This window comes from Lucilia sericata, unplaced genomic scaffold (genome assembly GCF_015586225.1).
Source record: "Lucilia sericata isolate MDLA Ls3-8-SP2 unplaced genomic scaffold, ASM1558622v1 Contig003130F_arrow, whole genome shotgun sequence".
NCBI classification, from domain to species: Eukaryota; Metazoa; Arthropoda; class Insecta; order Diptera; family Calliphoridae; genus Lucilia; species Lucilia sericata.
In genome coordinates, this window is record NW_023996715.1 from 8,182 (window position 1) to 29,971 (window position 21,790).

A 21,790-nucleotide genomic window follows, 5' to 3' on the forward strand; every position below is an offset into this window, starting at 1 on the left:
TCTAGAGGTGAACTAGAACAGAACTAGAATAGAACTAGAACAGATCTTGAACAGAACTAGAACAGTTCTATAACAGAACAGAATTAGAACAGAACTAGAACCGAATTAGATTAGAACTTGAACTGAACTAGAACTAAACTAGAACTACACTAGAACCGAAATGAAAGTGAACTATAACTGATCTAGAACTGCACTAGAATTTAACTAGAACTAAAGTATAACTCAACTGCAACTCATCTGGAACTTAAGTAGAGCTGAACTAGAAACGGATTGGGAGTCAAAATAGTATTTTATGTTTAGGACTTCAAATGAACTCTTGCGCTCGTTGAGGGTTAATTTCTGTGACGGTAGTTTAACAACATCGTAAGATTCTCAAAACTTTTTGCAATTAAAATTATTATTTTTTTTTTTTTTTAAGTTTTCTTTTTATTTATTTTATGTTCAAAATATATTACAATAAATTTAAACTTAAAAATTATAACAGTTACAAAGTTATGTATTAGGTTTTTGTTTATGCACAGTACTGATGATAAATTTTCACTCAACTTAAGACACTAAAAAGCGACATACAAACGTAAAACATATGACTTAATTACAAAAAATAAAATAAAATAATAAAACATTTTGTTTAGCTACAAAATAGTAAGTATAAAGCCCTTTTACAAAAAAAAAATCACTGAAATTAATAGAAAACAATTTAAATAGGCAGGCATTTTTTAAAAGGCGTAAGTTTAAAATAAAAAGAAATATGTTGATAAAACATACTTAAACTAATGGTAATGTGTATTATAAAAGGAAAAACATAAATATTTATAAAGTTTTAATATAAAATTGTTTTTAAAAAAACATTGCACTTAAAAGATAAAATCATATTTTGTTTTTTTTTTTTATAGTTTATAACATTTTAATAATAAGTAGTTGCAGTGTTAGCTGTTAACTATTGTTGCTTTGATAGGGATTGATAGTATTCTGAAAGGATTTTCCAGGCTTTAGGTTCCATAAAACCATCTGGTGGATTTGAGCCAGTCTTAGCTAATGTGCGCATTTTAGTACCTGAGATAAATTCAAATTCTTCCTTGCGTTTGGGTTCGAAAAATGCCATACGAGAAATGCTCTTGTCATAAGCAGCCACACGGAAGGGCAAAATCTTTAATAGGAAATTTAATTTAATATAAAAAAAACATAAATTTAGGCGCAAGCAACCCTTACCTCCATGCTATCTAAACCTTGAGCCATTTTAAGTACTCTAGCACCATGTGTGGCTTCATATAAGTTACCATCGGGATACATTTCCTTATCGGGATGAGGCATACCAGCTGGATCTCTGCCGACAATGTAGAAGTTGGCACCGGCATTCATGCGTGCCTTAGCATGCCATTGTACCTCAGTGGGTCCAGCATACATCATGGGTGAGGGAAAGATGGCCAAAACGGTATCATCTCTACTTAAAACACCCGAATCGAGGACAGCTTGATGTTGAGCCATACGCACGGGCAATGGAACATCATCGTCCTTAGTCCAACCTCCGAGGGGATGTAAAAGAAGTACGGGTTTCTTGAAACCACGTTCGAGCAGTTGACGTTTAGTGTCTTGCATGAGTAGAGCATGACCATTGTGGATGGGGTTACGCAACTGAGGTGGAAAAGGGAAAGAAGATTTTGATCAGTTCTAGTTCAGTTCTGGATCAGTTGTAGTTCTAGTTTGGTTCTAGTTCAGTTCTAATTTAGTTCTAGTTCAGTTCTAGTTCAGTTCTAGTTCAGTTCTAGTTCCGTTCTAGCTCAGTTCTAGTTCAGTTCTAGTTCAGTTCTAGTTCAGTTCTAGTTCAGTTCTAGTTCAGTTCTAGTTCAGTTCTAGTTCTAGTTCAGTTCTAGTTCAGTTCTAGTTCAGTTCTAGTCAGTTCTAGTTCAGTTCTAGTTCAGTTCTAGTTCAGTTCTAGTTCAGTTCTAGTTCAGTTCTAGTTCAGTTCTAGTTCAGTTCTAGTTCAGTTCTAGTCATTTCTAGTTCAGTTCTAGTTCAGTTCTAGTTAGTTCTAGTTCATTTCTAGTTCAGTTCTAGTTCAGTTCTAGTTCAGTTCTAGTTCAGTTCTAGTTCAGTTCTAGTTCAGTTCTAGTTCAGTTCTAGTTCAGTTCTAGTTCAGTTCTAGTTCAGTTCTAGTTCAGTTCTAGTTCAGTTCTAGTTCAGTTCTAGTTCAGTTCTAGTTCAGTTCTAGTTCAGTTCTAGTTCAGTTCTAGTTCAGTTCTAGTTCAGTTCTAGTTCAGTTCTAGTTCAGTTCTAGTTCAGTTCTAGTTCAGTTCTAGTTCAGTTCTAGTTCAGTTCTAGTTCAGTTCTAGTTCAGTTCTAGTTCAGTTCTAGTTCAGTTCTAGTTCAGTTCAGTTCTAGTTCAGTTCTAGTTCAGTTCTAGTTCAGTTCTAGTTCAGTTCTAGTTCAGTTCTAGTTCAGTTCTAGTTCAGTTCTAGTGCTAGTTCTGTTCTAGTTCAGTTCTAGTTCAGTTCAGTTCTAGTTCAGTTCTAGTTCAGTTCTAGTTCAGTTCTAGTTCAGTTCTAGTTCAGTTCTAGTTCAGTTCTAGTTCAGTTCTAGTTCAGTTCTAGTTCAGTTCTAGTTCAGTTCTAGTTCAGTTCTAGTTCAGTTCTAGTTCAGTTCTAGTTCAGTTCTAGTTCAGTTCTAGTTCAGTTCTAGTTCAGTTCTAGTTCAGTTCTAGTTCAGTTCTAGTTCAGACCTAGTTCAGTTCTAGTTCAGTTCTAGTTCATTTCTACTTCAGTTCTAGTTCAGTTCCAGTTCAGTTCTAGTTCAGTTCTAGTTTTATACTACGTCAGTTTTGGCCTCAGTTTTAGTTTGCAAAACTTACTTGGAAAGCAAAGATAGCATCAGCTTTCATTTCGGTAAACTTTTGTCTTAATTCATTAGGTGTCAAGCGATATTGATCCAAACCATCATTCCATTGGATACGTTCAATAACTTCCAAATCACCTCCCACCAAATAATCTCCTGATTCCAAAACCATCTAGAATTTTAACAAAAAAAATCCTCATTAAAGAAACATTAAATTTCCTTCCCTGCAACACACTAATTTACCTTAATATAAGGCTGATTTGGATGTGTGGTACCGAATTGACGGGCCAAACGTTCCTCTTTGCGGTGATAGAAGAATTCAGGTTTTCTTAAAATAGCAATAGGTTTATCGTTATAGGTCAAGCAGATGGCCGATAAACCATCTAGTTTTTCTTTATTTTCTGTTGATACCGACAAAACAATCGGTACTGATTGATTTTCCCTAAAGGCACCATCTTCACTTAAGATCGAATTGAAATGCAAAGTCTGTAGATATTCATCTTCACGCATGAAACCCTTAAGAGGATAAGCCCAACCTTCGGATAGCACTTGCACCCATTGTAGTTCTACCTGGGTAATGGGTATGGAAGGCAATGACTTAACTTCATTCAAAATGGCCTCTTTAAGGGAAGGTGCCACAAATAATTCGGGCAATTTTTCGACATCGCGCAACGATTTGGGCAATATACCTTCCTCCTCCAAAAGCTGTATGACTTTTTGGGTGGATTCTTTAATGGTGAAACCATCAGTGTTAACCACCAAATCGGCATGTTCGGGTTTCTCATACTCTTGTGTAATACCGGTGAAACCTTTAATTGTACCCTCTCTGGCTTTTTTGTACAAACCCTTAACATCGCGGGACTCACACACAGACAGAGGAGTATCAACAAAGACTTCAAAGAATTTCAAACCAGCATCTTTGTGTATTTTTCTAGCCATCTCACGATCATCGGCAAAGGGAGAGACAAAACTGCAAATAGAAACTACACCACTATCAGCGAAAAGTTTGGCGACTTCACCAACACGTCTGATGTTTTCCTCACGATCGGCAGGGGTGAAACCTAAGTTCTTGTTAAGACCGGTTCTGATGTTGTCACCATCTAGACCATAGGCGGGTATGCCACGTGACACTAAATAGGCTTCCAATTCAAAGGCAATGGAAGTTTTGCCAGCACCACTGAGGCCAGTCAGCCAGACGGTGCAGCCACGGAAACCACGACATAAACCGAGATTTTTACCTCTAGCCTCACGGGTTACATGATGTTTCTGTTCTGTTACATTAGTGGCTACTTGCAGGCACTGAAATGAGAAAGAATAATGAAAAATTAGAGATAGTAGAAAGGTAGAACAGAATTTCTATTAAAGAAGTTAAACTCGTCGATTTCGACTGGATTTTAGTTAATTATATTCAATTGACTAAAATCTAATAACTACATTTAGCAATTAATATTGGTTCTTATTCATTTTAATAACACAACTACGTTTAAACAAATATGTATAAAATATCAAATTATTTTTTTTTGCTTATTAAATCACATTTTTAGATAAATTCCATTTTAAACATAATAATGGCGGGGTCATTAAACTTTACACACTAATACTTCAATATTTTACGAAAAATTAGTCAAAAGAAAGAGTTTGAAAACTTAACGTCTCGGGGCTAAAAAAAAAGTATAAACGATTATTGGTTAGCTTGAGGTCAATGAAAGATTTTCTAATCAGACGAATAACAACTTGCTCTTTTTTCTTTTTTGTTTAAATTAGCATACATTTAAGCAAGTCAGCGTTAACACATTTGCACAAGTTACCACGAATTTATTGAACACTACAAAAAAAAAAAAAAAAAGAATAGAACTAGAACTGAACAAGAACTGAACTAGGACTAAACTAAAATAAAACTAGAACAGAACTAGAACAGAGCTATAACAGAACTAGAACAGAACTAAAACAGAACTGGAACAGAACTAGAAAAGAACTAGAACAGAACTAGAACAGAACTACAACAGAACTAGAACAGAACTAGGGCAGAACTAGAACAGAACTAGAACAGAACTAGGGCAGAACTAGAACAGAACTAGAACAGAACTACAACAGAACTAGAACAGAACTACAACAGAACTAGAACAGAACTACAACAGAACTAGAACAGAACTAGAACAGAACTAGAACAGAACTAGAACAGAACTAGAACAGAACTAGAACAGAACTAGAACAGAACTAGAACAGAACTAGAACAAAACTAGAACAGAACTAGAACAGAACTAGAACAGAACTAGAACAGAACTAGGGCAGAACTAGAACAGAACTAGAACAGAACTAGAACAGAACTAGAACAGAACTAGAACAGAACTAGAACAGAACTAGAACAGAACTAGAACAGAACTAGAACAGAACTAGAACAGAACAGAACTAGAACAGAACTAGAACAGAACTAGAACAGAACTAGAACAGAACTAGAACAGAACTAGAACAGAACTAGAACAGAACTAGAACAGAACTAGAACAGAACTAGAACAGAACTAGAACAGAAGTAGAACAGAACTAGAACAGAACTAGAACAGAACTAGAACAGAACTAGAACAGAACTAGAACAGAACTAGAACAGAACTAGAACAGAACTAGAACAGAACTAGAGCAGAACTAGAACAGAACTAGAGCAGAACTAGAACAGAACTAGAACAGAACTAGAACAGAACTAGAACAGAACTAGAACAGAACTAGAACAGAACTAGAACAGAACTAGAACAGAACTATAACTGAACTTGAACTAACTAGAACTGAACTAGAACAGAACTAGAACAGAACTAGAACAGAACTAGAACAGAACTAGAACAGAACTAGAACAGAACTAGAACAGAACTAGAACAGAACTAGAACAGAACTAGAACAGAACTAGAACTGAAGTAGAACTGAACTAGAACAGAACTAGAACTGAACTGAACTAGAACTATAACTGAACTAGAACAGAACTGGAACAGAACTGGAACAGAACTAGAACAAAACTAGAACAGAACTAGAACGGAACTAGAACAGAACTAGAACAGAACTAGAACAGAACTAGAACTAGAACAGAACTAGAACTGAACTAGAACTGAACTAGAACTGAACTAGAACTGAACTAGAACTGAACTAGAACTGAACTAGAACTGAACTAGAACTGAACTAGAACTGAACTAGAACTGAATTAGAACTGAACTAGAACTGAACTAGAACTGAACTAGAACTGAACTAGAACTGAATTGGAACTGAACTAGAACTGAACTAGAACTGAACTAGAACTGAACTAGAACTGAACTAGAACTGAACTAGAACTGAACTAGAACTGAACTAGAACTGAACTAGAACTGAACTAGAACTGAACTAGAACTGAACTAGAACAGAACTAGAACGGAACAGAACAGAACTAGAACAGAACTAGAACAGAACTAGAACAGAACTAGAACAGAACTAGAACAGAACTAGAACAGAACTAGAACAGAACTAGAACAGAACTAGAACAGAACTAGAACAGAACTAGAACAGAACTAGAACAGAACTAGAACAGAACTAGAACAGAACTAGAACAGAACTAGAACAGAACTAGAACAGAACTAGAACTAGAACTGAACTAGAGCTGAACTAATGAACTGAACTAGAACTGAATAAGAACTGAACTAGAACTGAACTAGAACTGAACTAGAACTGAACTAGAACTGAACTAGAACTGAACTAGAACTGAACTAGAACTGAACTAGAACTGAACTAGAACTGAACTAGAACTGAAATAGAACTGAAGTAGAACTGAACTAGAACTGAACTAGAACTGAACTAGAACTGAACTAGAACTGAACTAGAACTGAACTAGAACTGAACTAGAACTGAACTAGAACTGAACTAGAACTGAACTAGAACTGAACTAGAACTGAACTAGAACTGAACTAGAACTGAACTAGAACTGAACTAGAACTGAACTAGAACTGAAATAGAACTGAACTAGAACTGAACTAGAACTGAACTAGAACTGAACTAGAACTGAACTAGAACTGAACCAGAACTGAACTAGAACTGAACTAGAACTGAACTAGAACTGAACTAGAACTGAACTAGAACTGAACTAGAATTGAACTAGAACTGAACTAGAACTGAACTAGAAATGAAATAGAACTGAACTAGAACTGAACTAGAACTGAACTAGAACTGAACTAGAACTGAACTAGAACTGAACTAGAACTGAACTAGAACTGAAATAGAACTGAACTAGAACTGAACTAGAACTGAACTAGAACTGAACTAGAACTGAACCAGAACTGAACTAGAACTGAACTAGAACTGAAATAGAACTGAACTAGAACTGAACTAGAACTGAACTAGAACTGAACTAGAATTGAACTAGAACTGAACTAGAACTGAACTAGAATTTAACTAGAATTGACAACTTTACACTCTTAACACTATATTTTAAAATTTTGTTTAAAATTAATTTTAAGCGTTAGGCGTTCAAAAAGTGCCTAGTCATCTTGGTGATTCTTCGAATTTAATTAAAAAAATTTTATGATTTCGTTTTTAAATATTTATTTTAAATTTAAAAGAAGGCACTTACCCTCCTTTTAACATGAGGATAAAAACCAACTGAAGGATTGGGCATATTTTTATTTTTTTTAATAATTTATCTTTAATTAAATAAAAAGTAACACTTTTTATAATAAAAATAACACTTTTATTTTTTATTTATTTTTTAATTTCAATGTTAAGTTCACAAGGTTTTGTTAAAATTGATAAGAAATTTTATTTTAAATGTTTAAACTAAAAAAAAACACTTATAATTTTTTATTATTATTTATTTTTTTTTTTAATATTGATATGAAAAACAACTTGATCAGACTAAAGACGACAGTCAACTAAAATTGTTGAAAATCTTTTGCAGAATTATAAGTTTAAAATTTTCGAATTTTTCAAAAACTTAAATAAAAACAACAACAACAGACAAAGAACTAACGACAACAAAAACAATAACAAATTAAATAGTATAAGAAACAGCTAAAATAATATTAATAAAAACATAATAATAAAGTTAGAATGATAGTGTTGTTGTTGGATTTACGGTTAAATAAGACGAAAAAAAGTTATAGAATTTTAAGAACATTTGTTTTAGGTGTTGATGATGAATTAACATAAAATTTTTATTTTACAAAGTGCCAAAGGCAAATAAATATACAAATATGTATATAAATTGAAAGAACGTCAAACTGACAGTAAATAAGAAAAATTTTGAACAGCACAAGAATTATCCCAAAGAAGTAGTGTTTACTTTTCTTAAATATAAAACAGAGTTAGACTGGATGAAGAAAGAAAAAAACATTTGGCAGACAGTTCGTCAGTCAGTTTGGCCACGTATGTTTAATTAGATAATGATAAATGTTTCTTCAGTTGTTTAGATTGTTTACTCTGAAATTTATCAAAATATCTACAGTACTGTTCAAAACCTAAACAGTAAAATTCAACTCCAACTTAAATGGTAACAGATGCTTTAGTACTGTATTCCCTCAAGACTTTTAAAACATTCAATAACTTTAGAAAACTATTGAATTGCTTTGAGTTTATACTGTAGCCTAAGGTAGCTTAGGTTTCACACGTTACTGTATACCTATTTAGTTTAAGAAAGTTATAACATAAACTTGGTAGTTAGGGTTCAATTATCTAAGTATTCAGTTGTAGATTTTTTAAATATATAAGAAAATTTTTAAGAGAATCATGATGACAAATTTAAAATGTGCAAACTAAATCTAAAACTATAGGTTTTGTCATAAATGGTAATTTATAAATAAATTATGTTAATTTATACTATCAAGTTTTTGAATGTTATAAAAAATTAATTAGATTCTTGAAATAGTTTAAATTTAAATATATGTTAAGAAAGTTTAATTGTTCTAATCTAGTCTACTCAATAGCCCAGTATTTTGTTTTGATTATTGTCTAGTTAATAGTCGAAAATATACTACAGTCTAATATATAGTCTAGTCTAGACAAAATATAGTTTAGTCTATAGTCTAGTCTACAGTCTGGACTATAGTCTAGTCTACAGTCTGGACTATAGTCTAGGCTATAGTCTAGTCTATAGTCTGGACTATAGTCTATAATCTGGACTATAGTCTAGTCTAGTCTATAGTCTGGACTATAGTTCAGTATAATTATATAGTCCAGAATATAGTTTAGTCTATCTACTCTATAGTCTGGCCAAAAGTCTATTCTATAGTCTGGACTATAGTCTAATCCATAGTCTGAACTATAGTCTATAGCCTAGTCTATAGTCTGGACTATATTCTAGTCTATAGTCTAGTCTATAGTCTGGACTATAGTCTAGTCTATAGTCTGGTCTATAGTCTGGACTATAGTCTGGTCTATAGTCTGGTCTATAGTCTGGACTATAGTCTAGTCTATAGTCTGGACTATAGTCTAGTCTATAGTCTGGACTATAGTCTAGGGTACAGTCTGAACTATAGTCTAGTCTACAGTCTGGACTATAATCTAGTCTACAGTCTGGACTATAATCTAGTCTACAGTCTGGACTATAGTCTAGTCTACAGTCTGGACTACAGTCTGGACTATAGTCTAGTCTACAGTCTGGACTATAGTCTAGTCTATAGTCTAGTCTATAGTCTAGTCTATAGTCTAGTCTATAGTCTAGTCTATAGTCTAGTATATAGTCTAGTCTATAGTCTAGTCTATAGTCTAGTCTATAGTGTAGTCTATAGTCTAGTCTATAGTCTAGTCTATAGTCTAGTCTATAGTGTAGTCTATAGTGTAGTCTATAGTCTAGTCTATAGTCTAGTCTATAGTCTAGTCTATAGTCTAGTCTATAGTCTAGTCTATAGTCTAGTCTAGTAGTCTATAGTCTAGTCTATAGTCTAGTCTATAGTCTAGTCTATAGTCTAGTCTATAGTCTAGTCTATAGTCTAGTCTATAGTCTAGTCTATAGTCTAGTCTATAGTCTAGTCTATAGTCTAGTCTATAGTCTAGTCTATAGTCTAGTCTATAGTCTAGTCTATAGTCTAGTCTATAGTCTAGTCTATAGTCTAGTCTATAGTCTAGTCTATAGTCTAGTCTATAGTCTAGTCTATAGTCTAGTCTATAGTCTAGTCTATAGTCTAGTCTATAGTCTAGTCTATAGTTTAGTCTAGTCTATAGTTTAGTTAGTCTATTGTCTAGTCTATAGTCTAGTCTATAGTCTAGTCTATAGTCTAGTCTATTGTCTAGTCTATAGTCTAGTCTATAGTCTAGTCTATAGTCTAGTCTATAGTCTAGTCTATAGTCTAGTCTATAGTCTAGTCTATAGTCTAGTCTATAGTCTAGTCTATAGTCTAGTCTATAGTCTAGTCTATAGTCTAGTCTATAGTCTAGTCTATAGTCTAGTCTATAGTCTAGTCTATAGTCTAGTCTATAGTCTAGTCTATAGTCTAGTCTATAGTCTAGTCTATAGTCTAGTCTATAGTCTAGTCTATAGTCTAGTCTATAGTCTAGTCTATAGTCTAGTCTATAGTCTAGTCTATAGTCTAGTCTATAGTCTAGTCTATAGTCTAGTCTATAGTCTAGTCTATAGTCTAGTCTATAGTCTAGTCTATAGTCTAGTCTATAGTCTAGTCTATAGTCTAGTCTATAGTCTAGTCTATAGTCTAGTCTATAGTCTAGTCTATAGTCTAGTCTAGTCTATAGTCTAGTCTAGTCTATAGTCTAGTCTAGTCTATAGTCTAGTCTAGTCTATAGTCTAGTCTAGTCTATAGTCTTATAGTCTAGTCTATAGTCTAGTCTATAGTCTAGTCTTTTGTCTAGTCTATAGTCTAGTCTATAGTCTAGTTTATAGTCTAGTCTATAGTCTAGCCTATAGTCTAGTCTATAGTCTAGTCTATAGTCTAGTCTATAGTCTAGTCTATAGTCTAGTCTATAGTCTAGTCTATAGTCTAGTCTATAGTCTAGTCATTAGTCTAGTCTATAGTCTAGTCTATAGCCTATGCTATAGCCTAAACTTTACTCACTTCACTTTTTCATAAAAAAATCCTTTTTGTTAACAAAAATTCACTTTTCACAAAAATTTTAACTTTTTCACCAAAAAATCACTTTTTGCCTTTCAAAAGCTGACATAATTTTCGATTTACAGAAAAAAATAACAATTAAAATAAATAGTTAAAATATTTTACTCACAAACAATGAAAAATATTTATGAATAAGAATATTATTCAATGAATATTAAGAAAATGTTTTTTTTTTTTTTTAATTGCATTATTATCAAGAAAACGTGTCGTCGCAGTTAAAATGTTTAAACCAATTGCGTTAATGAATTTTATTTAAGTAAACAAATAATATTTACAAAAAGTTATAATTTTTACATAATTGTGTAAAAGTGAAAGGAAATGTTTGAAAATTGTTAAAGAAAAATGTTGTGTAAATAGTAATTTTTTGTTGTGTAATTTAAAATTTTAATTATCACGTTCAAAAGTTTAAAAGTTCTGAAATATTTCGAAACATTTTGAAATTTGAAACCCAAAATTACAGTTATTGAAATATTGGATAATTGAAAATTTAATATTTCCGTTGAAATTCTCAATTTTGACGTTACAATTTTCAATAATTGTGCAAAAATTTTAAAGATATTTGTTTAATTTTGTAAAATTTGTAACTAAATCTTACCGTTTCCATACACTGTGCATGATTTTGCATGCATTTTCCATTGGTATAATTATTGTTGTTATTATTATTTAAATGTGTATTTAAAAGATGAGAACGTTTTGTAAACATTTTCTATTAATTTTTTAATATTTTAGTTATAATTTTAACACTTTACTTTTCCAACTATTAAATAAATTATTCTCCGAAAAAAAAAACAAAAAATTAAAAAAACAAACAATAATAAAGTTTTAACACAATAACAACATTAAACGAAAAGAAAAAAGAAATGTATCTTAAACTTTCACAAAACAACTATTTAATCAAGCGACCAACAAACGTATGAAAATTGAAATGAATTTCTTGTTTTTTAAATCGAAAAAAATCTTTAACTGCAACTTAAAAACTTCCGCGCAGAGAGTGAGAGCAGAGCACAGAAACGCCCGTCATTTCTATACGACGCAATGGAAGAAAGATAGATAGAAAAGAAAGATTGTTGGTTTTATTATGAGTACTGCTGCGAGTACTTCTACTACATTTTGCTCAATATTAAAATACAGACAAGTGTATATTTTAGATATTATACAGTCTCGACGTCATAGTGTGATCTTTATCAATCTTCTTCATTCATTGCAAACTTAAATTGAGATTGTTTTTATTCACAAATGGAAATTGTTGAGCTAAGCGACTAGACTAGTGTGTGACACTCAAGTGCATAAATAGTTACCTTTGGGCTTAACCCTTTAAAGGTTAGAGAGTGGAGGTCATGTCATAGGTAAAGTTTCAAAATTAAAGCTAAACTAAGATTAGCATTAACTATAGTTTATTCTAGTCTATAGTATAGTCTATTGTCTAGTCTAGTCTAGTCTAGTAGTCTATAGTCTAGTCTATAGTCTAGTCTATAGTCTAGTCTATAGTCTAGTCTATAGTCTAGTCTATAGTCTAGTCTATAGTCTAGTCTATAGTCTAGTCTATAGTCTAGTCTATAGTCTAGTCTATAGTCTAGTCCAACGGTTCCCAAAAGGGGGTCCGCGGACCCCTAGTGGTCCGTAGCAAAATCCTAGGGGGTCCGCGAAGACGAACGAAAAAAATCATGAATAAAAAATATTATCTATATGTTAGAAAATATTAAAAATATCTCCAAATTTGTCATAAATACTAAAATACACAATTTTTATTCAATAATCCCAGATTTGTTGGTGACTCTTTGAATTTTATTGTTTCGGTCGTTTATCAGGATGAAGCTAGGCCTTACAAATTTATTGTTTCACTTTTATAAAGTAAAGTATTAAGTGATTTGTAATTTTTATAAATGTATATGTATCGAAATAAATGTTTTTATAGCAGACGGATAATGATTTGCCTTAGAATTAAATACTGATACTGGTATCCCAGGTTAGGTCACATTTCATAATATTTTTTTAAATTGTAAGCAAAAGTGTTAATCTAGTTAATTTTAAATATAAATATTCCATTCCGACGTGATACACAGATTTTAACTTCATTTTGTTGTCCAATATTATTAAATCAACATCAGAAAATTCATAGCGTTTTGCGTAAATAGTCAAAACCACGCAGTAAAATAATTCGTAGGTATTTTAAAATTCAAAATTAAGATCCAAATTCACAGTACATTCGCAAAGAGTTCAGGTCATATTTTATGTGGGTAACGCATTCCGCAACAACATCGAAGAAGTCTAACTTTCACATATTTTCTCGAAAACTTAGCTTACATACTCAGCTCACTCCTATGCAATCGCAAAAAAATTTAGAAACATGACTCTTTAAGCACATGTCGACAATACTTGATAAAGAAACCTTTTCTATACCTTGACGAGAAATGAACATGAAAGCTCTCACGATCATAAAATTAAACATCATGTTAGAAGTCATTCTATATTTAAAACCATGCAATTGAAAACATCTCCGATCTCAATGTACGGGAATATTTTATAGGGTTTATGGACCAGGACTAAGACAATTTTCGGACGAACAATTACACAGTGATACAGCAAAAAAATGCAGGGGTTCTCATATACCAATTCCATTTCGTTATAGTCCATAGAGTAGGAATATATTTTTAATTTTTCCCGATCACTTCGTTTAGTTCCTTTTTAAGAGCAAAAGATGTGAAAAAGAGCTATTTTTGAAGTTTTAACTTTAAAAAAATATATTTATGGTAGTTTGCAACCGATTTTCAAATTGGATATTTTGTTTTAAAGATACAAGTGTTGTCTTTCAACCCAAAAAAATAAATCCAAAATTTATGATTAATGTCTTGGTTACGGCCTTTTAAGTAAAAAAACTCACATTTTTTCACAATTTTTAATTTTCATACTGCTCTACGTTGGCCATGAAGCAGTAACTTTAGCTTTTATTACATTTGAAAAAAGGCACATTAAGTTGGGTTTCCAATGATGGTCAATTTATGATAATCGATGAAAAAGGTTATGAGTTGTGCTAAGTTTTATAAAAATATAGCATATTTCTTCCATACAAAAACGTTCATGTTTCTGGTTTTCTTTGTAACAAGTTTAAAAAATGTTTATAAACATTTTTATACAAAAATTAATTTGTATGGAGAAAACCAAAAATTCGAGGAACATGCTATTAGAAAAATTGGCATAAATCATCCAGTTTTTCATAGATTTTTATGAAATAACAAGTTTTAGAAACCTTCCTTTATGTGATTCTTCAGGAAAGTAATAAAAGATGAACTCACTGCCTCAAGGTCAAAGTAGAGCATGATGAAAATGAAATTTTTTTAAAAAAGTGTGAGTTTCTTTACTTAAACGGCAACACTTGTATCATTAAAAAAAATATCGGATTTGAAAATCGGATGAAAACTACTACTAAACTTATGATTTTTCAAATTTAAAACTTCAAAAATGGCTCTTTTTCGCATCTTTTGCTCTTAAAACGTAAGTTAACGAAGTGATAGGGGAAAACTAAAATATATTCGTACTCTAGGGACTATAACGAAAAGAATTGGTATGATGAGAACGCCTGCATTTTATTTTTCTCTTCACTTTTGTATCACAGTGTTATTTATAACAATAAGATATCAAAATATGTATGGGGGTCCGTGAAATTAAATAAATTCCTCAAGGGGTCCGCGAAGTAAAAACGGTGGGAACCGCTGTCTAGTCTATAGTCTAGTCTATAGTCTAGTCTATAGTTAGTCTATAGTTCTAGTCTATAGTCTAGTCATAGTCTAGTCTATAGTCTAGTCTATAGTCTAGGTTCTATAGTCTCGTCTATAGTATAGCTATAGTCTAGTCTATAGTCTAGTCTATAGTTCTAGTCTCTAGTATAGTCTTAGTCTAGTCTATAGTCTAGTCTATAGTAGTCTATAGTCTAGTCTATAGTCTAGTCTATAGTCTAGTCTATAGTCTAGTCTATAGTCTAGTCTATAGTCTAGTCTATAGTCTAGTCTATAGTCTAGTCTATAGTCTAGTCTATAGTCTAGTCTATAGTCTAGCTAGTCTATAGTCTAGTCTATAGTCTAGTCTATAGTCTAGTCTATAGTCTAGTCTATAGTCTAGTCTATAGTCTTAGTCTATAGTCTAGTCTATAGTCTAGTCTATAGTCTAGTCTATAGTCTAGTCTATAGTCTAGTCTATAGTCTAGTCTATAGTCTAGTCTATAGTCTAGTCTATAGTCTAGTCTATAGTCTAGTCTATAGTCTAGTCTATAGTCTAGTCTATAGTCTAGTCTATAGTCTAGTCTATAGTCTAGTCTATAGTCTAGTCTATAGTCTAGTCTATAGTCTAGTCTATAGTCTAGTCTATAGTCTAGTCTATAGTCTAGTCTATAGTCTAGTCTATAGTCTAGTCTATAGTCTAGTCTATAGTCTAGTCTATAGTCTAGTCTATAGTCTATAGTCTAGTCTATAGTCTAGTCTAGTCTAGTCTATAGTCTAGTCTATAGTCTAGTATTAGTCTTAGTCTAGTCTATAGTCTAGTCTATAGTCTAGTCTATAGTCTAGTCTATAGTCTAGTCTATAGTCTAGTCTATAGTCTAGTCTATAGTCTAGTCTATAGTCTAGTCTATAGTATAGTCTATAGTCTAGTCTATAGTCTAGTCTATAGTCTAGTCTATAGTCTAGTCTAGTCTAGTCTATAGTCTAGTCTATAGTCTAGTCTATAGTCTAGTCTATGTCTAGTCTATAGTCTAGTCTATAGTCTAGTCTATAGTCTAGTCTATAGTCTAGTCTATAGTCTAGTCTATAGTCTAGTCTATGTTAGTCTATGTCTATAGTCTAGTCTATAGTCTAGTCTAGATAGTCTCTAGTCTAGTCTATAGTCTGGTCTAGTCTATAGTCTGGTCTAGTCTATAGTCTGGTCTAGTCTATAGTCTGGTCTAGTCTATAGTCTAGTCTATAGTCTAGTCTATAGTCTAGTCTATAGTCTAGTCTATAGTCTAGTCTATAGTCTAGTCTATAGTCTAGTCTATAGTCTAGTCTATAGTCTAGTCTATAGTCTAGTCTATAGTCTAGTCTATAGTCTAGTCTATAGTCTAGTCTATAGTCTAGTCTATAGTCTAGTCTATAGTCTAGTCTATAGTCTAGTCTATAGTCTAGTCTATAGTCTAGTCTAGTCTAGTCTATAGTCTAGTCTATAGTCTAGTCTATAGTCTAGTCTATAGTCTAGTCTATAGTCTAGTCTATAGTCTAGTCTATAGTCTAGTCTATAGTCTAGTCTATTACTAGTCTATAGTCTAGTCTATAGTCTAGTCTATAGTCTAGTCTATAGTCTAGTCTATAGTCTAGTCTATAGTCTAGTCTATAGTCTAGTCTATAGTCTAGTCTATAGTCTAGTCTATAGTCTAGTCTATAGTCTAGTCTATAGTCAGGTCTGTATAGTCTATAGTCTACTTAGTCTATGTCTAGTAGTCTAGTCTATAGTCTAGTCTATAGTCTAGTCTATAGTAGTCTATAGTCTAGTCTATAGTCTAGTCTATAGTCTAGTCTATAGTCAGTCTATAGTCTAGTCTATAGTAGTTATAGTCTAGTCTATAGTCTAGTCTATAGTCTAGTCTATAGTCTAGTCTATAGTCTAGTCTATAGTCTAGTCTATAGTCTAGTCTATAGTCTAGTTCTATAGTCTAGTCTATAGTACTAGTTATAGTCTAGTCTATAGTCTAGTCTATAGTCTAGTCTATAGTCTAGTCTAGGTCTATAATCCAGTCTATAGTCTAGTCTATAGTCTAGTCTATAGTCTAGTCTATAGTCTAGTCTATAGTCTAGTCTATAGGTCTAGGTCTATAGTCTAGTATATAGTTCTAGTCTATAGTCTAGTCTATAGTCTAGTCTATAGTTAGTCTATAGTCTAGTCTATAGTCTATTAGTCTATAGTCTAGTCTATAGTCTAGTCTACAGTCTAGTCTATAGTCTAGTCTATAGTCTAGTCTATAGTCTAGTCTATTGTCTAGTCTATAGTCTAGTCTATAGTCTAGTCTAGTCTAGTCTATAGTCTAGTCTATAGTCTAGTCTATAGTCTAGTCTATAGTCTATAGTCTAGTCTATAGTCTAGTCTATAGTCTAATCTATAGTCTAGTCTACAGTCTAGTCTACAGTCTAGTCTACAGTCTAGTCTATAGTCTAGTCTATAGTCTAGTCTATAGTCTAGTCTATAGTCTAGTCTATAGTGTAGTCTATAGTCTAGTCTATAGTCTAGTCTATAGTCTAGTCTATAGTCTAGTCTATAGTCTAGTCTATAGTCTAGTCTATAGTCTAGTCTATAGTCTAGTCTATAGTCTAGTCTATAGTCTAGTCTATAGTCTAGTCTATAGTCTAGTCTATAGTCTAGTCTATAGTCTAGTCTATAATCCAGTCTATAGTCTAGTCAATAGTCTAGTCTATAGTCTAGTCTATAGTCTAGTCTATAGTCTAGTCTATAGTCTAGTCTATAGTCTAGTCTATAGTTTAGTCTATAGTTTAGTCTATAGTCTAGTCTATAGTCTAGTCTATAGTCTAGTCTATAGCCTAGTCTATAGTCTAGTCTATAGCCTAGTCTATAGTCTAGTCTATAGTCTAGTCTAGTCTATAGTCTAGTCTATAGTCTAGTCTATAGTCTAGTCTATAGTCTAGTCTATAGTCTAGTCTATAGTCTAGTCTACAGTCTGGTCTATAGTCTAGTCTATAGTCTAGTCTATAGTCTAGTCTATAGTCTAGTCTATAGTCTAGTCTATAGTCTAGTCTATAGTCTAGTCTATAGTCTAGTCTATAGTCTAGTCTATAGTCTAGTCTATAGTCTAGTCTATAGTCTAGTCTATAGTCTAGTCTATAGTCTAGTCTATAGTCTAGTCTATAGTCTAGTCTATAGTCTAGTCTATAGTCTAGTCTATAGTCTAGTCTAAAGTCTAGTCTATAGTCTAGTCTATAGTCTAGGCTATAGTCTTGTCTATAGTCTAGTCTGGACTAGAATATAGACTAGACTAGTCTATGTCTAGTCTAGATTCCAGTATATAGTCTGGTATAGAGACTAGTATATAGTGTAGTCTATAGTCTACTCTATAGTGTGGCCTATAGTCTAGTCTATGGACTATATGTGCAGTTAGGAAAGTCTATACTTGCAGCTAGAGTAGGATAATATGCAAAACAAGCCTAATAAAAGTGAAATTGAAATACATATGTATGTACATATGTATGTATCTCTCACAATGACTTCAACCAGAAGAGGAGATAAGGCTGAACTTTGCAATGTTTATAAACAATATTCTTACGTACATATATTTCTAATTAAAGAAGCAAATCATTATTTATTATCAAGAAAAAATTCTGGTACACTCAAACGAAGCTAAAGTGGCTAAACATGGGTTAATAATATAAAAAAATATAAGTACTAGTTGGAAAAAAAGTGCACAGTAATTCTACTTAGTAGAAAAAAAGGTGTCACAGTTTAAATTATTATTATTTATTTATTTTTGTTGATACGAGAAATGCTCTATTTATAAAACAATTTAATAAGAAATTAGAAAGATATGCAACATGCTTTCTTTTTTTTTTTTTTTTTAAAAAAAGACGACACACACACGTGTTTAAAGTAGTAGTAGTAGTTAGTTTGAAAACACTTGTTTAAAGTAGTTTTAAAAACAACTGATAAAACAAATTAGCAAATGTATATTTATATGTGTTTATATATAAAATAATTATAAAAGAGTAGAAAAAGTATAGAAAAACATTTGTAAAGAAAATAAGTTATTAACTTGTTTAATGTGATGTCTTTTTTTTTACAACTTACTATTATCTCTATTACTGTTAAAGTCTACAACAACAACTGTTTATTTTTCAATTTTAGTTGGAAATTTTTATAATAAAGCAGGGCATAATTATTATCATTTACATTATTTTTAATAATTATATTACATATCATTTAAATTTTTTATTATGTATAACTTTTAAAAGCTTATGTCTGTAAAATCTTAAAATTTATATAGTTATTTGTTTATATAATAAGTAATGTTATTTAAGCTGTAAAAATATCTTTTCTATAGAAAAAATGCGTCATTTTCAGTGGATTAAAAAATATGCTTTCAAATCTTTTTAGATTAAAATTTTTAAAAAATATAATTTCAATGTCAGAAATGGTAAATGAAAGTACTTCGAATAAAGATGATAGACTAGACTATAGACTAGGCTATAGACTAGACTATAGACTAGACTATAGACTAGGCTATAGACTAGGCTATAGACTAGACTATAGACTAGACTAGAGACTAGACTATAGACTAGACTATAGACTAGACTATAGACTAGACTATAGACTAGACTATAGACTAGACTATAGACTAGACTATAGACTAGACTACAGACTATACTATAGACTATACTATAGACTAGACTATAGACTAGACTATAGACTAGACTATAGACTAGACTATAGACTAGACTATAGACTATAGACTAGACTATAGACTAGACTATAGACTAGACTATAGACTAGACTACAGACTAGACTATAGACTAGACTATAGACTAGACTATAGACTAGACTATAGACTAGACTATAGACTAGACTATAGACTAGACTATAGACTACACTATAGACTACACTATAGACTAGACTATAGACTAGACTATAGACTAGACTATAGACTAGACTATAGACTAGACTATAGACTAGACTATAGACTATAGACTAGACTATAGACTAGACTATAGACTAGACTATAGACTAGACTATACTAGACTATAGACTAGACTATAGACTAGACTATAGACTAGACTATAGACTAGACTATAGACTAGACTATAGACTAGACTATAGACTAGACTATAGACTAGACTATAGACTAGACTATAGACTAGACTATAGACTAGACTATAGACTAGACTATAGACTAGACTATAGACTAGACTATAGACTAGACTATAGACTAGACTATAGACTAGACTATAGACTAGACTATAGACTAGACTATAGACTATATAGACTAGAGTATATACTAGACTATAGACTAGACTATAGACTAGACTATAGAACTATAGACTAGACTATAGACTAAGACTATAGACTAGACTATAGACTAAACTATAGACTAGACTATAGACTAGACTATAGACTAGACTATAGACTAGACTATAGACTAGACTATAGACTAGACTATAGACTAGACTATAGACTAGACTATAGACTAGACTATAGACTAGACTATAGACTAGACTATAGACTAGACTTAGACTAGACTATAGACTAGACTATAGACTAGACTATAGACTAGACTATAGACTAGACTATAGACTAGACTATAGACTAGACTATAGACTAGACTATAGACTAGACTATAGACTAGGACTATAGACTAGACTATAGACTAGACTATAGACTAGACTATAGACTAGACTATAGACTAGACTATAGACTAGACTATAGACTAGACTATAGACTAGACTATAGACTAGACTATAGCTAGACTATAGGACAGGACTATAGACTAGGACTATTAGACTAGACTAGGACTTAGACTAGACTAGACTATAGACTAGACTATAGACTACACTATAGACTACACTATAGACTAGACTATAGACTAGACAAGACTATAGACTAGACTATAGACTAGACAAGACTATAGACTAGACTATAGACTAGACTATAAACTAGACTATAGACTAGACTATAGACTAGACTATAGACTAGACTATAGACTAGACTATAGACTAGACTATAGACTAGACTATAGACTAGACTATAGACTAGACTATAGACTAGACTATAGACTAGACTATAGACTAGACTATAGACTAGACTATAGACTAGACTATAGACTAGACTATAGACTAGACTATAGACTAGACTATAGACTAGACTATAGACTAGACTATAGACTAGACTATAGACTAGACTATAGACTAGACTATAGACTAGACTATAGTTAGACTATAGACTAGGCTATAAACTAGACTATAGACTAAACTACAGACTAGACTATAGTTAGACTGTAGTTAGATTATAGACTAGACTATAGACTTGATTAAAGACTAGACTATAGACTAGGTTAAAGAATAGACTATAGAATACACTGTAGATTGCAGAATATCTATAGGATGAGCGTTTGTTCCTTTTAAGTAATATCAGTCCACAGAGTGTTAATAATTCTTATAATAATTAGAATTGTTTGATTTGAACAAAAGTAATAAAAGAAATCACCATAGTTTAATAACAAACAAATTGTCAACAATTACTGATAAAAATTTGTTAATTTTTAATATTTGCTAAATCATGGAAAATAAAAAAAATAATTATTTTATTATATTCGTGCTACATTTCTTATTTCATTTAGAGGAGGACAAATATAATCTATAAACAAACAATAAAAATATATTTAAACGATTTGAAAATTGTAAGAAAATAAATAGATAAAAGGTGTGTATGTGACAAACTACACACATGTTTATTTGCAGCATAATCTTTTTAAAATTATCTAATATATAAAGAAAGGACTTTAGATAAAATAAAATCTAATCTAATTTTGAAACAGATGAGATCTATAAAAAAGTTAAATTTGCAAACAAAGTTGTTGAAATAATAAAGTTAGTATAAGAAAGTTTTTATTAAAAATATAAACACGTGTATGGTGGTGATGATTAGGATTTTAAAACTTGCTATAGTTTATGATTAGATATTAAGTTATTTAAAGAAATAAAACTAAGCATACAAGAGACAAGAACACTTAAAATCCTGAGCAGAATAAGTCAAAAAATTTATTATTGTTTATTCATTCATAATTCATTTTAAACTACAAGACAAGAAAAAGTTTCTTAGTTTTAATAATTTTTATTAATAATTTACGTTTTGTATAAAACACGTTTATTTTCACT

At 31.6% G+C, this 21,790-nt stretch overlaps 1 protein-coding gene across 2 annotated transcripts; it reads right to left on the reverse strand.

Moving 5' to 3' along the window:
- Window positions 1-890: 890 nt before the first annotated feature.
- Window positions 891-11,929, reverse strand: LOC119614609 (bifunctional 3'-phosphoadenosine 5'-phosphosulfate synthase-like). Of its 2 annotated transcripts, none has more exons than XM_037970728.1 (5): window positions 11,491-11,929; window positions 3,073-4,128; window positions 2,846-3,001; window positions 1,210-1,632; window positions 891-1,147 (listed from the first exon to the last, which is right to left on the reverse strand). In XM_037970728.1, the coding sequence occupies exons 1-5, from the start codon at window positions 11,596-11,598 to the stop codon at window positions 938-940; spliced, it is 1,953 nt and encodes a 650-aa protein (XP_037826656.1). In that variant the 5' UTR covers window positions 11,599-11,929; the 3' UTR covers window positions 891-937. The 2 variants fall into 2 exon arrangements, with proteins under 2 accessions (XP_037826656.1, XP_037826657.1); XM_037970729.1 differs by lacking the exon at window positions 11,491-11,929 and adding an exon at window positions 7,409-7,706.
- Between the last annotated feature and the right edge of the window lie 9,861 nt (window positions 11,930-21,790).